General features: G+C 41.2%; 1 protein-coding gene across 2 annotated transcripts in view; it reads left to right on the top strand.

Moving 5' to 3' along the window:
* TBC1D7 (TBC1 domain family, member 7) overlaps window positions 1–15,805 on the top strand; it is a 21,124-nt gene that overhangs the window by 1,754 nt on the left and 3,565 nt on the right. Inside the window, exons 3-6 of one of the 2 annotated variants that reach the window (XM_005878416.2) lie at window positions 807–887; window positions 5,446–5,633; window positions 8,819–8,956; window positions 15,259–15,404. In XM_005878416.2, the coding sequence (XP_005878478.1) occupies window positions 807–887; window positions 5,446–5,633; window positions 8,819–8,956; window positions 15,259–15,404 (553 nt within the window). The remainder of the gene's footprint in view (window positions 1–806; window positions 888–5,445; window positions 5,634–8,818; window positions 8,957–15,258; window positions 15,405–15,805) is intronic. The other variant, XM_005878417.2, reaches the window with a different exon arrangement.

The following is a 15,805-nucleotide window of genomic DNA, read 5'->3' on the forward strand; positions in this document are numbered from 1 at the left end:
AGAAGTTATGGATTTTTCAAGTTTATATTTCTACTGAGACAGAGTTAGATGGTTTTGAAAGGTCTCTTAAGAAATCAATATTTTTTTCTCATATTAGACCCATATATTTTCTTTTCTCAATTTTCAGAGGTGTCATCATAGCTTCTGGGTAAATTTACAACAGCTCTTGCCATGATTTTCCTTTATGGAAATACTGAGACTGTATTATGTATTAACATTTTCGTTTCTTCCAGGCCAGTAATAATAAGGTCTGTTCTGTGGTTGACTAAAGTAAAATAAACTGAACCATAGTTAAAAATAGTACTTTACATGCTTTTAAAGTTTCAAAAACATTTCCCACCTGATCTTTGATCCTGGCTAGACAGTCTGTGCCTGAAGCATGTCTGGTATTGTCATTCTCATTTGACAAACAGGGTAATTTAGATCCAGGACCAGTTGAGTGTGCTTTACGGGAAAATGTGGGATTTGAGGGCTGACTATGCCACTCACTTGCTGTTAACTCAGTCAAGTGGCTTAACTGCTTTGAGCTTCAGTTTTTTGCATCTTTAAAACAAGAACTAGCTAACAAGCTTGCAAGGTGAATTAAATGAAATAAATTATATAAATAGTTACTACTGCTAATGTTATTGTAAATGTAGTAATATATGCAAAATGTATTTCCTATGCTGTGAACACTAATTGTTTTTAAGTAATTAAAGACAAAGTATAGTAAGACAGTTGGTGGAACCCCTTTCTTACAATACTTTAATGTGTAAACAATGAAATGCACAGAAAGCTTCTAACTATTGTGTTTTTTCTTCCTTTAGATATTGAGAAACTTTGTACTTTTAGTCAAAGGTTTCCTCTCCCGTCTATGTACCGTGCATTGGTATGGAAGGTGCTTCTAGGTATGAGACCAAGAATTAGAAATTTATCTTCAAAAATGTTCATTTGTCATTGAATCAGTCAGAAAAAGGAAAAGTTACTGAATATTGGGCCTAATCTTAGGAGACTGAATTCCTGCTCACTATGATTGCCTTTAAGGAGGTGGCTTCAATGGGAAAACATTAAATATTACTCCTGAGTGTCAGTTTATTAATGATAGAAGGGAAAGTAAAGTATGTTCCTGAGACAAGGTGGGGGAAGAGCATTGTACTGGGAGAACTAACTGGTCTAGGCTTTGCTGTCAACTGGGTAACCTTGGGAAAGACTTAGCTAGGCCTCATTTTTTGCTAAATTGACTTTTAGGTTTTAGCACTCAGTTTGGCATTTCTGTGATTCCTAGTCATAGATGTATACTTGTTAGAAGCCCAAAGGAATTCAATTCTAGTGATGAGTGGCTAAAGAAGGAGAAGGGACCTTGCTCAGTTTCTGTGGAAGGAAAAGTATATCAGGTTCCACAAGTGACTGACGTTATCCCTTTTAGCCAAGGTCTTTTTCTCTTTAATTGCTGAGCCTGCTGAAATATATACCACCCTCCTTTTCTTTCTTAAAAAAAAAAAAAATATTTACTGGCCTGTGTGGCTCAGTTGGTTAGGTGTTGTCCTGTGCACCAGGAGGTTGCAGGTTTGATTCCTAGCCAGGGCGCATGTATGGGTTGCTGGCTGGATCCTCAGTTCAGGGTGTGCGGGAGGCAAGTGATCAGTGTCACACCCTCACATTGATGTTCCTCTCTCTCTGGAAATTGGTGGGCTATTCTTTAAAAAAAAAAAATTAGAGTAATCCTAGAATTTCCCTGTGAGTTAAATATCAGTATCCCCATTTTGCTACTTGGAGAAAAGGATTGTGAGGCTAAATAACTAGTCTAAGGCCTTATAGCCTCTCAGTAGCAAAGCTAGGTTTTGAGCTCAGGTGTGTAGAGCCCATTTGAAGGTAGGATAGATTACAGACCTTGTCTTTAAAAAATGTACTGTATTTTCAGGCCTTGGCAATTCTTAGTCCCAAGTCTGACTACAAACCATTTCAGAAAGCACTGCATAATGACTTTTGTTATGCATCTTTGTACTTATATTTCTAGTAGGTCACTGTATAGTTGAAATCTAGAAAATGGTTGACAGCTATTTTAGTTTTCCCCAGCATTTTTCTTAAATCTTAGTGTTTCCAGTAGTCATCCAAATAAGGATGCTTTTTAGGTGGCAGTGTAGATATTATCTATTTCTGTTGGGAAATATTATGTGTCTAACTAGAGGCCTGGTGCACGAAATTCGTGCACTTGAGTTTGGCAGTGGGGGAGTCCCTCAGCCAGGCCTGTGCCCTCCCGCATTCTGGGAGCCCTCGGAGGATGTCTGACTGACAGCTTAGGCCCGCCGGGCTTCTGGCTGAGCGGCACTCCCCCTGTGGTCAGTGCATGTCATAGTGACTGGTCGTTCTTCCATTCGGTCTATTTGCATGTTAGCCTTTTATTATATAGAATAATGACAGTGGATTAATGGGAGAGGCACAGTTGTACTTTGTGACACTTCCCAAGTGCCAGGCTATCTGGCTTATTCCTCACCTGTGTTTCCCCACCTGTCTTTCTCAGGCAAGTCTTTGTTGTTATTTTTGTGGTAGAGGCCCTGGGGATTTAGGGCTGCCACGCTGTGTAAGAGACAGGGTGACTCCTCCTACATAGGCTGTGGATTACTCAGGGACCTTGTCATGCCCACTTCATGATTGTCGGGGGGCTCCCTTCTCCGAGTCCAGCACGGAGAGAGAGAGACATGAACCGATTCTTTTAAGTAGAGGCGCTGGGGATTTAGAAATGAAAGAGACAGGACACAAAAATAGAATAAGCTGGGTCCGGGTGTGGCGTCTGCCCTCTGATGGAGGGACAGACAGACAGACGCGCAGCACCGGAAGTAAAATTTAATATATATATATTCGAAGTAACAGGAAGTTACATCACATCTGGGTGGGCCTTGAGTTAATAGGATCCATCCCCCTTAGCACCTGGGTGGGAAGGTCAGACTGAGTGGCGACCTAGCCTCTTGACTAGGACCGCCCCCAGGGCGTGGCTCTGACTGCACTCTGGGTCCAGCCAATGATATTTAAAAAACGCCTGAATGTGCTAGCCAGCAGCCCTCCACACATGATATTGTTTTAGGTAAATATCAGAAAAAGACTTTCTAGGACTAGGTCTTAAAAAACAAATGTGAGGTTTGACATAGAACATTGTGCTGCCTCTAGTAGTATGATAAGGATTTAATTACACCTATTTAATCTGTACTGTTTTAGTCCAGATTTGGAGGACATTTTAGTGTATTTCTCTGGCTTTTCTGGAAGCCTGGCACAGAGCCCCATAGCTAAGGTAAATAAAGATTTATGTCAGGAGAAAGAACATTTAAGCAAGTTTGGTTGTAGAATTAACATAGCATCATGTTAGCTAGAGTCCTTAAAGCTCATCCAACTTTTGTTTCCCAGAATGTTCTTTAGAATACTGGATGTGCGGCATTTTGTACCAAAGAGTGATCCATAGTTAGGTATACTAGCTAACACTTCTACTACCTTTCTAAGTGCTTTATGTATATAGATATTTTTATTCATCACAACAGCTGTTTGAGAAAGCTATTATGATTCCCATTTTTCCGCTGAAAAAGTGAAAAGAGATCAAATGAGTTGCTGATGGTCACCCACCAGTTAATTGTAGAGCTAGAATTCAAACCCAGAAACTTTGACTCCATAGTCTGTGCTGCTATACCATTTGGTTAAGTTTAATGGGGCTGGAATAAATAAAATAACATGTTTTTCTTTATAGCAAAATTTAGAACCTTGAAAATTCATTGTCATCACTTTCCAAATCTATTTGACCACGGCACCCTTTTCTCATGAAGACTCTAGGAGCTAGTGTCCTGCAAAGCTTGTTTGGTGAAATGCTTACCCCTCCCATTGCCCACCCCTGATAGGTGAGGGAACAAGGGCCCAGGCTGATGTTCCTCAGAGTCCTGCTGTTAGACCTGGGGCTAGACCTTCTGTATTCTTTCCACTCTGTTTTCTCCATGCCATTTGTTTGTTAAAAAAAGCACATGGTTCTTGCTCCAAAGCTATCTTTAAGTGAGTTAATAAGAATAAAATGGCATCAGAATGTAATGTATGGTGGTGTTGTCGGTGCAGATTAGAGATTTCTGTGGTCCTGAAGGTAGGATACATTGTGAGCAAGTTTCAGTTGTTGGGGAGAGAAGTATTTGATGGGTAATTGGTGGTTCTGAGATGAAGGGGGCTATATTGTCAGCTAGTGCTGCCATAACAGAATGCTACAGACTGGGTGGCTTAAACAATTTATATTCTCCTGGTTTTAGAGGCTTGGAAGTCCAAGACCACGGTGCTAACTGATTTGATTCCTGGTGAAGCTCACTTCCTGGCTTCCGATGGCCACCTGTGACATGGAACACCGGGGAGAAAGTTTCATGCCATGTCACTGTCTTCACATGGCAGAGCATAAGAGTGCTCTGGTATTTCTTCCTTTTCTTAGAAGGCGCTATCCCTATTGGATTAGGGCTCTACCCTTGTAAACTCATTTAACGTTACCTTCTTATAGGCCCTCTTTCCAAATATAGTCACGTTAGGGGTTAGGGCTTTCACATATGAATTTGAGGGGACACAAGCCAGTCCATAGCATGGGCCAAGTGGGAAAACTGGACGGGCCTCCAGGAGCTCAGGGTTGCCCAGGCTGGCAGCTGTAATTGAATTAAATCATTATTATAATTGATACTAGAGGTCTGGTGCATGAAATTCATGCACGGGGGGGGGGCAGTGTCCCTCAGTCTGGCCTGTACCCTCTCCAATCTGGGACCCCTTGGGGGATGTCTGACTGCCGGTTTAGGACCGAACCCACAGGCAGTCGAACATCCTTCTCACAATCCAGGACTGCTGGCTCCTAACTGCTCACCTGCCTGCCTTCCTGATTGCCCCTAATCGCTTCTGCCTACCAGCCTGATCGCCCCCAACTGCCCTCCCCTGCTGGCCTGATCGCCCTCAACTGTCCTGCCCTGCAGGCCTGGTCACCCCCAGCTGCCCTCCCCTGCTGGCCTGATGGCCCCCAGCTGCCCTCCCCTGCCGGCCTGATCTCGCCCTCAACTGCCCTCTCCTGCTGGCCATCTTGTGGTGACCATCTTGTGACGATGTGAGGGCGGCCATCTTGTGGTGGCCATCTTGTGACGACATCGCGCGATGCCACCTAGGCTTTTATTATATAGGATGGTTATTATCTTGTAATTGATATGGTTATTATCTTGAATTTAGATGACACACTTATTCAAGGGCATTATGATGCCATTTCATTTCTCTTTTATACAGTTGCCATTCAAATATTGAGGGTATTTAAAATTCTTTTATAGTGAAAATTTCTAAAAGAATCTATATGGTAAATACTTGTGTGAGTTTTAGTTTAATTGTGATGGGTGGCTTCTTCCAGGATTCTCTTTAATGGAGGAGGGGTTTGGATTGGTATCTTAATATTTTGTCCTTTATTTTTTCTGGATCTCTGTATAGGGATCCTGCCTCCACACCATGAGTCACACACCCAGGTGATGCTGTATCGTAAGGGGCAGTACTCGGATGTCCTTCATGCCCTGAAAGTCGTTCGCTTTGTCAGTGATGCCACACCTCAGGTTGAAGTCTATCTCCGCATGTATCAGCTGGAGTCTGGAAAGTTGCCTCGAAGTCCCTCCTTCCCACTGGTTAGTGATACTTTTGTTCGACACTTAGCTCGATTCTACACTGTCCCATCTTGCCAGCCTTTGATTGCATCATGTTTTGCCTTAGAAACTTTCAATGGGTCCCCTTTGTCTATAGACTAAAAGCAACACATCTTTTTCCAACATTCATCTGACTCCATCTGCCTAATTATTTCAGATACTATGTTTTATTTTGAAGTAATTTCAAACTTATAGAGAAATTGCAAGAATACTATCAAGAATTGCCATATACTCTTTACCCATGTTCTCCAGTCATCTACAATTTTGAACATTTGCTTTGTCATTTTCCTATATATGTATACACTAGAGGCTCGGTGCACGAAATTTGTGCACTCGCAGGGGTGGTCTCTCAGCCCAGCCTGTGCCCTCTTGCAGTCCAGGAGCCCTTGGGGGCAGTCCGGCATCCTCAGCGCTGCAGCAGAAGTGGGAGAGGCTCCTGCCACCACTGCTGTGCTCGCCAGCCGTGAGCCCAGCTCAGGGCTTCTGGCTGAGTGGCATTCCCCTTGTGGGAGCGCACTGACCACCAGGGGACAGCTCCTGCGTTGAGCGTCTGCTCCCTGGTGGTCACTGTGCGTCATAGTGACCTGTCCTTCTGCTATTTGGTTGATTTGCATATTAGCCTTTTATTATATAGGATATTTTTTCTAAACCATCCTATATAATAAAAGGCTAATATGCAAATTGTTCCTTCGACTGGGAGTTTAACCAGGAGTTCAACCAGGGGACAGGGCTGGCTGGCCTCGCCCCTGATCAGCCCCCCTCCCCCAACCCCGATCGGAGCGGGCAGGCTGGCCCCCCCCTGTGCACGAATTCGTGCACCGGGCCTCTAGTTTGAGAATAAGATACAAACATGATATTGCATTACTTCAGATTTCTTCAGTGTATACTTCCTAAAGATAAGAACCCTCCCCTAGCTAACCAAGAAGTTGACATTGATACAATATAAACATCTACTCACTTCATTCACATTTGACCCAGTGTTCCAATAATGCCCTTTATTAAAACAAACAGTAAAAGTTTTAATTCAGAACCTTTTCAAACTTTCCTATCAAACTTTTACCCACTAATTTTATGATTTGTTGATTTTAAAATTTTTAATGTTTTAACTATTCATTTGGAAATCATTTTAAACATAGAAAAAAGTTGTAAAAATAGTCTAGTGTTCCCATATACCTTCGTCTATCACCTCAAATGTTACATCTCACGTACTGTAGTATAATTATCAAAACCAGAAAATCAACATTGACACACACTGTCAACTCCTTGGTGGGCATTCCTGACATTGTGCTGATTGTCCCACTGATGTCCTCCTTCTGGCCCTGGATCCAGTCTGGGATCACACTTTATGTTTATTTCCATGTCTTCTTAGTCCCCTTTAATCTGGGACAGTTCCTCTGTCTTTCTTTGTACAAACTTTCATAACCCTGGCATTTTTTAAGACTACTGGGCAGTAGAGCATTGCTCAGTTTGGGTTTGTCTGATGTTTCCTCATGATTAAAATCTGGTTTTGCATTTTTGGCAGGAGTATGATACTTAGTACTGTTGCTGCTAACTTTGTTCACTTGGTTAAGGTGGTGTCTGCCAGCTTTCTCCAATGTAAAGTTACTATTTTTCCCATTATGATTAATAAGTAACTTCTGGGAAGCAAGTTTCATACTATGTAAATATCCAACCACTTATGATTCTTGCTTGAAACAATTTTGCTGATGGCCAAATAGTGATTTTCTGACTCCTTTATTTGTTTATAAGGAAGGTTTTCCCCTCTCCCTCACTTATTTATTTATATCAGTATACTTTTATGTCTTTTTGCCAAGTCCCCATCTTTTTGAGCATTTTTTTACTTTCTGGTACAAAGAGATATTCCAGGTTCATCTCGTGCTTTCCCTGTGTTGGACCTGGAATCAGCCACTCCCACTCCCATGGAGTGTGGTATTTAGGAACCAAGAATAGGGCACTAGATACGGTCATTCTTCCTAGTGTATCATTGCTTCTAGGCTCTCTCAGCAGGTGCAAGGAAATATGTGTGTGTACACACACATTCACGTACATAATCACACACATCTGTGTACTAGTAGAATATTAATAGGTTGAAAGAAGGCCTAAAATGAAGTACTTTTATTAGAATAGGAATTTTGATTTAACTTGGAACTTCTTAGGAGAATAGAAAGATACTTTTAGTTTCTTTTTTAGCATTAAAATCACTCAGCTCTTAAATCCTAGATGAAAATGTATTTTCATGTAAGATATGGTGTTTGGAAACAATAGATTTTCAACAGATTTCACTTTTTATAAGATTTCTTTTGTTGAAGTTTCCTTAAGGGTTTACTTTCATGTTCTGAGTCTTGACACGAAAGTTTGAGTACCATTCTTCTGAATCCTAACATGCTGATTTGAGGGACATTTTAACGTTTTAGGTGCTTAAAGATAGAACAAAATTCTGCAGGTCTGTATGAACACTTTGAAATAAAGAACAATGCTTTCTTAGTCCTTTCCAAGTCAGTCAGTTTTTGGAAATTACCTTATTGACAAATGTCTCCAGTTATGTGTGCTGTGTAACACCTTGTTGTGAAAGAAGTGCTCCTCAGCACTGAGAATGTTTTTGGGTGGAGAGAAGCAACGCCTTCCGGCGTTTGCTGATGCTTTCATGGACAGCCTTGGTGGTAGAACAGTGATGGCGAACCTTTTGAGCTCGGTGTGTCAGCATTTTGAAAAACCCTAACTTAACTCTGGTGCCGTGTCACATATAAAAATTTTTTGATATTTGCAACCATAGTAAAACAAATATTTATATTTTTGATATTTATTTTATATATTTAAATGCCATTTAACAAAGAAAAATCAACCAAAAAAATGAGTTCGCGTGTCACCTCTGACACGCGTGTCATAGGTTCGCCATCACTGCAGTGGAAGCTGGAAAACCTCCGAGTGCAGCCTGAGCCTGGACACTCATCAGTAGCACACGTTCCCATAGACTTATTTCTGTGGTCGCTCATTCTCACCTCCTCCTTGCTCCTCTCTTTAGTGAAGGATGGGTGCTTTTTGGTTCCACTTTGACTTATTAATGCAGCCTCTTCAAAGTTTAGGGGGTACATTCTCATTTTTATCAAAGAAATATTTATTCCTCCCTTCTGCTCCCTCCCTCTTGAGATTTATTATTCATCTTTCAGAAGCCAGAAGATGAAGTGTTTCTTGCCATTGCTAAGGCCATGGAAGAGATGGTGGAAGATAGTGTCGACTGTTACTGGATCACCCGATGCTTTGTGAACCAGTTAAACAACAAGTACCGGGACTCCTTACCCCAGCTGGTGAGGGACGCTTTTTTGGCTGTTGGTGGGGAGGGAAGGGAAGGGAGAGGGGGGTGAGCAGTGGTACTGGGAACCTTAGGGAAATGCTCTAACCTCTTGGTGCTGCTACAATTAGGAGCAGACCCCTCTAGTAGGAGTCAGCACGTGTTTTCTGTAAAAGGCCAGGTAGTAACGCTTTCCAGCTTGGCGAGCCAGATGGTCTCTGTGTCTCTATTGCAGTCATTCAGCTCTGCTATTGTCACACAGAAGCAGCCGAGGGCACCACATAAAGGAAAGGTCATGGCTGGATTTGGCTGCTGCGGGTCATAGTTTGTCCACTCCTGCTCTATAGTATTACTTAATGCTGGTCTAGAATCCACTGGCTTTATCTAGAATTTTCCCTGTGTATGAGGTAAGGTTTAAGTTTGGCTGCACATAATAGGAAGATCCCAAAACAGAAGCCTTATTGTTTTGTTTCCTGAAACGAGAAGTGCAGAGGCAAGGTGTTTCAGAGCTGGCATCCCAGCACCACAGTTTCAGTAGGGACCCAGGCTTCTGCCTGCTGCAGCGTGCTCAGGTGTGATCCTTCTTCTTGGGCTCACCAGGTGGATGCTGCAGAGACAGTGGTGACATCTAGGCAGGCAACAAGGGCAAGTTGAAGAAAAAAGCACAGGAACACAAGGGGCAAGGTAGTCAGGCCTGTCTTTCTGTAACAGACTTTCCTGCTGCATGTCAGTCAGTGGAGGACAGTGTTGCCTGGCCGCCCATCTGCAGCAGAGGCTGGGAAATGTGCTTTTATTTAACTGGACCCACTGGGACCTCCCATTAACACAGGATTCTGTCTGCTGTACTCTCACTGGGAATCCAGAGAACCCGATGGCATTTACTTCATCCGCCTAAGCCAGTGGGCCTTTGACATTCTCTTTGTCGTTTCTTTCCTTATTTCTCTCATTATAAAAATGAATCCGTCTTTTTTTTTTTTTTTTAAATCATTGAGTTTTATTTGAAAGTTCTGTTGAAGCAGCCACTGTGACATTGGGTTGCAGGGCCCGAGGAGGGGCACTAAGGATGAGCCCTGTGGCTCACTGCTCCAACTGAGTCAGTCAGCAGGGCAGCTGGCCAAGCCTTCAGCTCTGGAGAGTACTGTACAAGAGAGGGTTTTAAATATTTAAGTAAAATATGATCTTTAGAATCTTAAAATTTAATTCATTTAGTTTATTACAATGAAAATAATTTAAGCATGGCATTGGAGCATCTGTAAATATAATGTTGCCTCATTAAATCAAAGATGTCCAAATTATTCCATGATTTAATTAGCCTTCTTTCTTATGATTGGAGTAAATTCAGTAACAGTTTGAAAGGTTCTGTTTAAAAATTCATCCTTTATTTTTGATAACACAGGTAATAGACAGATATATTCTTGAAGCATTAAACAATCCAAATGAATCCTGTGTTCCCATAGATATGTGACAGTACCTCCTCATCCCCCATTTTCTAAGAAGTAAACCCTGTTATCAGTTTGATGTGTATTCTTCTACACTATTTTATGTACATTAGGATGGATGAGTGTGTATGCATGTGTGCATATACATACATATAATGATACATATTTTTAGATATACTAGTATAAATATTTTTAAAAACGTAAATATTACCACACTGCTTATATAACCCTGCAATTTATTTATTTAAATATGTTTTTATTACTGATTTTTAGCAACAGAGGAAGGGAAAGAGAGAGAGAGAGAGAGAAACATTGATGTGAGGGGGTAGCATGTCAGCTGCCTCCTGCATGCCCCCTACTGGGGATCGAGGCCTCAACCCAGGCATGTGCTCTGACAGATAATTGAACCTGCGATCTCTTGGTGTGTGGGATGACGCTCAGCCAACTCAGTCACATGTGGGCCAAGGCCCTACACTTTATTTTTAATTTAATGTCTTGGAGGCTTTTCAAGTTAGTACAGATAGATCAGCAGTTTTCAGCCCTGAATTCCTATTAGTACCATATGGGAGCTTTTAAAAATTTCCTCTATGCAGACCAATTAAGCCAGACTTTCGGGGTGGGGCCCCAGAATTGTAATTTTTCAAAAGCTCCAGGTGATTCTGAAGCTTGGCTTAGGTTGAGAGCTACTCATTTAGAACCAGTGTTTTTTTTATTTCCTCATAGTATTTCTTGTTAGGAACTTGCCATAATTTAACATAATAGGTCCATGCTGACCTTCAACATGCCCTTATCCATGTTCCTTTGTGTATGTCTGTGCGTGTTTCTCTAGGATGGGTTACCTATAAGGGGAGTGTGCACTTGAAGGAGAGACACATTTAAAATTTTAACTGCCAGGTTGCTCACCAACCCAATTTTGCTTCCTCCAAGAGATTATGAGATTTCCTGTTTTCCACTCCATTGACAATACTTGATAGTATCTATCTCCTAAATTTTTGTTAATCTGATAGTGAAATGGTACCCATTTTAATTTCCATATCCTCATTTTCTAGTGAAGTTGAGCAGCTTTAAATATCTACTGGTCATTTTTATTTATCCACCTTTTTAATACATTGTTTGAGTCCTTTTTCATTTCTAAGAGTTAACGATAACTCTGGATGTTTATCCTTTGTCTGTTATACATGTTGAAAATATTTTCTCACTGTTGTACAAAGATTTTAAGTTTTGATACAATTGGATTTGTCAATATCTCTCTCTTGTTTTTTGTATCTTATTTAGGAAGCTCTTTCTAACCTGAAGATTAAAAAGCAGTTTTGTTATTTTAGTTGACCTCAGTAAGAAATTTATTTGTTTAAAAAAAAATCCAAATGCTGGCATTGTACAAAGAAATTTAACAGGTTTATTTATATTGTTATAAAGTTGAACTGCTGAAACTTGTTCACTGAAACATTTGACTTGCTTTAATGTTTTATGTCTCCACATTTATATTACAAAATTCACACACAAATGAAAGTGGGAAAACTGTCTTGCTTGTACTGCAACCTAAGTGCCTGACATGGGCCCTAAGCATACAGTAGGGGCTCACTGAGTAGCTGTTAGATGAATAGATGAAGGGGTGAGTGGATGGATGCATGGTTGGGTAGATGGGTGGGTAGGTATCTAAGTTTAATATAAATTCCTCTCCGGGTAGTTAAGTTTCTTTTTGGTCTGGTTTTGCCTTCTATTGATGAGGTATGCTGTATTTTCTCCATAAAGTAAGAATTTAGGGTCATAGAAACATTGTAAATAACCTAAACCTATTATATGTAAAATATAATAATCACATCTACTATTTGCTAAGTACTAAAATTTCAGGTAATATAAACATTATCTCCTTCCACAAAAAAAAAAAGCATATATGTAATTTCTGTTCACCCTCTTCCTTAGAATTAGCAGTAGCACATGATACCCATTATTCTTCATCCTGCTGTTTTCACTTGATATATACTGGAAGTCATGCCATAATAGTATAGAGAGACATTCCTTATTCCTTTTCATGGCTACATACTACTCCATTGTGTGTATATATGCTTGTTTATTCAACCCATCCTCTATTGCTGGCTATTTGGGGTGTTTCCTGTCTTTTACTATGATACAATGTTATAGATCAGTGGTCGGCAACCGGTGGTCTGTGAGGTCCGAAAGGTTGGCGACCGCTGTTACAGATAATAGGTTTATGTGTACATCTTTTCATATATATGCCAGTATACTTTTGGGATAGATTCCCTAGAAATGGATTGACTGATCATATGTTACTTCGCTAGAAATATTCATATTCCTCTTAATAAAGCTTACACTCTTTTGCATCCTCATGACTAATGGATGAGAGTGGCTGTTTCCCACAGCTTGCCAACATGGTGTGCCATTTTTGCCAATCTGATAGGTGAGAAACAATACCTCAGTGTAGTTTTAGGTTACATTTCTTTTATTAACAACATGAAGCATCTTTTCATATGGGTAAGAGCCATTTGCATTTTTTTTCTATATAATTTGTGGCTTTTTTCTTTTCTATTTTTAGAAGTTCTCTTTACTTAGGGTACTCACCCTTTAAGGTTGTTTGTTAATCTGGGAAAATGCCCACAGTATGTTGAGTACAAAGAGCAAAATTCTGAGTTATATATTCATGGTGAGTTCAACTGATAAAAGAAAAGTGTGTATGTAATGTATATAGGAAAACAAATGAATGCTGTACAACCTCAATATTATCACTAGTTATCTTTGGGTAGTGTAACCATGGGTGACCTTTATGTCCTTCCTTATTCTTTCCTGTATTTTCCTTTTTTTGTGTTTTGTTTTATTAATCCTCACCCAAGGATATTCTTTCCATTGATCTTTAGAGAGAGTGGAAGGGAGGGGGAGAGACAGAAAGAGAGAAACACCAATGTGAGACTCACATTGATTGGTTACCTCCCACACAGGCCCCAACTGGGGCCTGGGATTGAACCTGCCCTTGACTGGAATTGAACTGAGGACCCTTCAGTCCACAAGCTGACGCTCTAACTGCTGAGCCATACTGGTTAGGGCTATTCTCTCCTGTATGTTCAAGATTTCTTATAATAAGCATATTATAAATCAGAAAACATACTTTAGAAGAATTTAAGACTGGCTAAAAGATGTACATTGAGTTATTATCAAGATGTTGATTAATATATTTCAAAATTTCATTTAATTCCAATATTTATTTATTCATTGAATAGTTATATATTGAGTACTTATTATGCCAAGTAATGTTTTAGATACTGGAGAACTAGCAGTGAGCAAAACAGATACAGCCCCTGCTTTCACTGAGCTTATAGTCTAATAGGGAAAAAGACAATAAATAGTTTTAGATCTTCACTCATCTATATTTTGTTTGTTATTTGTATTGCCTTTTGGAATAAATTTTCTTTGCTGTGAGACATAATATATAAATGTGTTTGTGTGTGTGTTTTCACCCATGTCACTTTGTGGAAAAAGCATACCTACACGCCACTGGCATTACCTACCAAAATTCTAGAATAGAGTTTCAGAGGTGAAAGGCTAGTGCAGGAGCCCTCTGGCAATTTGTACTTAGAGAAAAGCTCCTGTTTTGGGGAGCTGCGTGGGGTGTTCTTGAGAAGGTCTAGGAAATGTTAAGTAGGAGAGGTAAGGTGGATAAACAGAAAAGGTTAGAGGTCCTCTAAACGAGAGAGGGGAGAACTGGACCAGATATTAATACGCGGGCCCACTTGGTGAACTCCTGTGCGTTCTGTGGGCCAGCTCAGAGGTCAGCTCCCAGGGAAACTGTTCTTGGCTTCTAAAGCCTGGGTCAGGATTCCCAGCTGGGTGTGCCCACATCCTGTGGTGATCCCCATCACAGCTTTATTACAGTGTGTTCTGGTTACCTCTTTCCTGGGCTCTGTAAGCTCCTCGAAGGCAGGGATGTGACCTTATCTTTTCTTTTATTCCCTGTATGTAGCAGTGTCTGGTTATAATGGACACAGCGGGGTTTTGAATCACCTCTTTGGCAGAAGCATAGAGATACAGGTATTTAGTAAAATAAACATTTGCATGCACTTGGTGATAAGGTTGTGCTTTTCCAGATAGGGAGTATAGACTTTAGGGTTTAGCCCTTACAGCCCATTCGTAGCCAGTGGACCTTAAATAGAGTAGCATGGGCCAGGCGGATGGGGCCTGGCCTGGGGAGCCGGCTGTGTTAGCCTCTCCATCTTCTAGAGTTGGCTGCTGCTCAGCCTTATGTGGGAGAGGCTACCAATCCAGGTACTGTGTTCCCCCTGCGGTATTCCTCTGATGACAGAGTTCTCAACGTACATTTTGTTGGGTACAGAGCTCCTCCTCTGGACATTCCTGGTGGGTGGGCCTCCTTGGCATGGTGCACAGTAGTGCTCAGCACATGTGTGTGGTCAGTGACCCATGGGCCCTTTTCATCTCCAGCTCTTTCTGATTCTTCCTAGTTCTTGCTCCCACTTCATTACCATTCTGTTTCTCTGGTCCTCCCCTCCCCTTCTCCCCCTTTTCCTAGAGCAGCCAGGAATATCAAGGTCCTATCAAAGCTCCCCAGAACAATTGAATTTGCTTTGGACTTTTGCCTTAGGCCGTTGAATCTGGTTAGGGCAAATAACATTAGGGTGACCAGCTGTTCACTTCGCCTGGGACTGTCCTGGGAAACCCCTCAGTCCCATGGGTAGTGGCTCCGGATATGCTGACTTGGGAAGCGCTGCATCACCAGTGACTTGGATTATTCTGAAATTTTGGTTCCTAGCACTTGCTTGCATTCATCATGTACATTTTTTCTTCATAGGCTGTAAGAGTGGGTAATGTTATGTCACGGGAAGTGCGTAATCTCTTCCTGTTTCATCACTAGCCAAAGGCTTTTGAACAGTACTTGAATCTGGAGGATAGCAGGCTACTGAGTCACCTGAAGATGTGTTCTGCAGTGTCCAGACTGCCTTACGATCTCTGGTTCAAGAGGTGCTTCGCCGGGTGCTTGCCCGAATCCAGTTTACAGAGGCAAGTATTTCTTTCAAACATACTGAAGCTGGAGTCGGAGAAGAATCCTGGTTTTCATGTGAGCATCCCTCACAATATAAATTAGCTCTAGAACAACACAGTAATTTAAAGCTAACTTCTCTAGCAGCTAACATAACACATTATTCTGTTATACATACACTAATATTAATATTAATTTAATAGTAACAAACATTACAAATATTAGAATATCTACACTAATAAAAGAGAAACATGGTAATTGGCGTACGACCGCTACCCTTTTCATTGGCTAATCAGTGAGTATATGCAAATTAACTGTCAGCCAAGATGGCGGCCGGCAGCCAGGCACTGAAGCGAGCACGAGGCTTGCTTGCTGCAGACTCCAACGTTCCCCGCCTCACTTGCCAGCCTCTCATCTGCAA

This window comes from Myotis brandtii, unplaced genomic scaffold (assembly GCF_000412655.1).
Source record: "Myotis brandtii unplaced genomic scaffold, ASM41265v1 scaffold56, whole genome shotgun sequence".
NCBI lineage: Eukaryota > Metazoa > Chordata > Mammalia > Chiroptera > Vespertilionidae > Myotis > Myotis brandtii.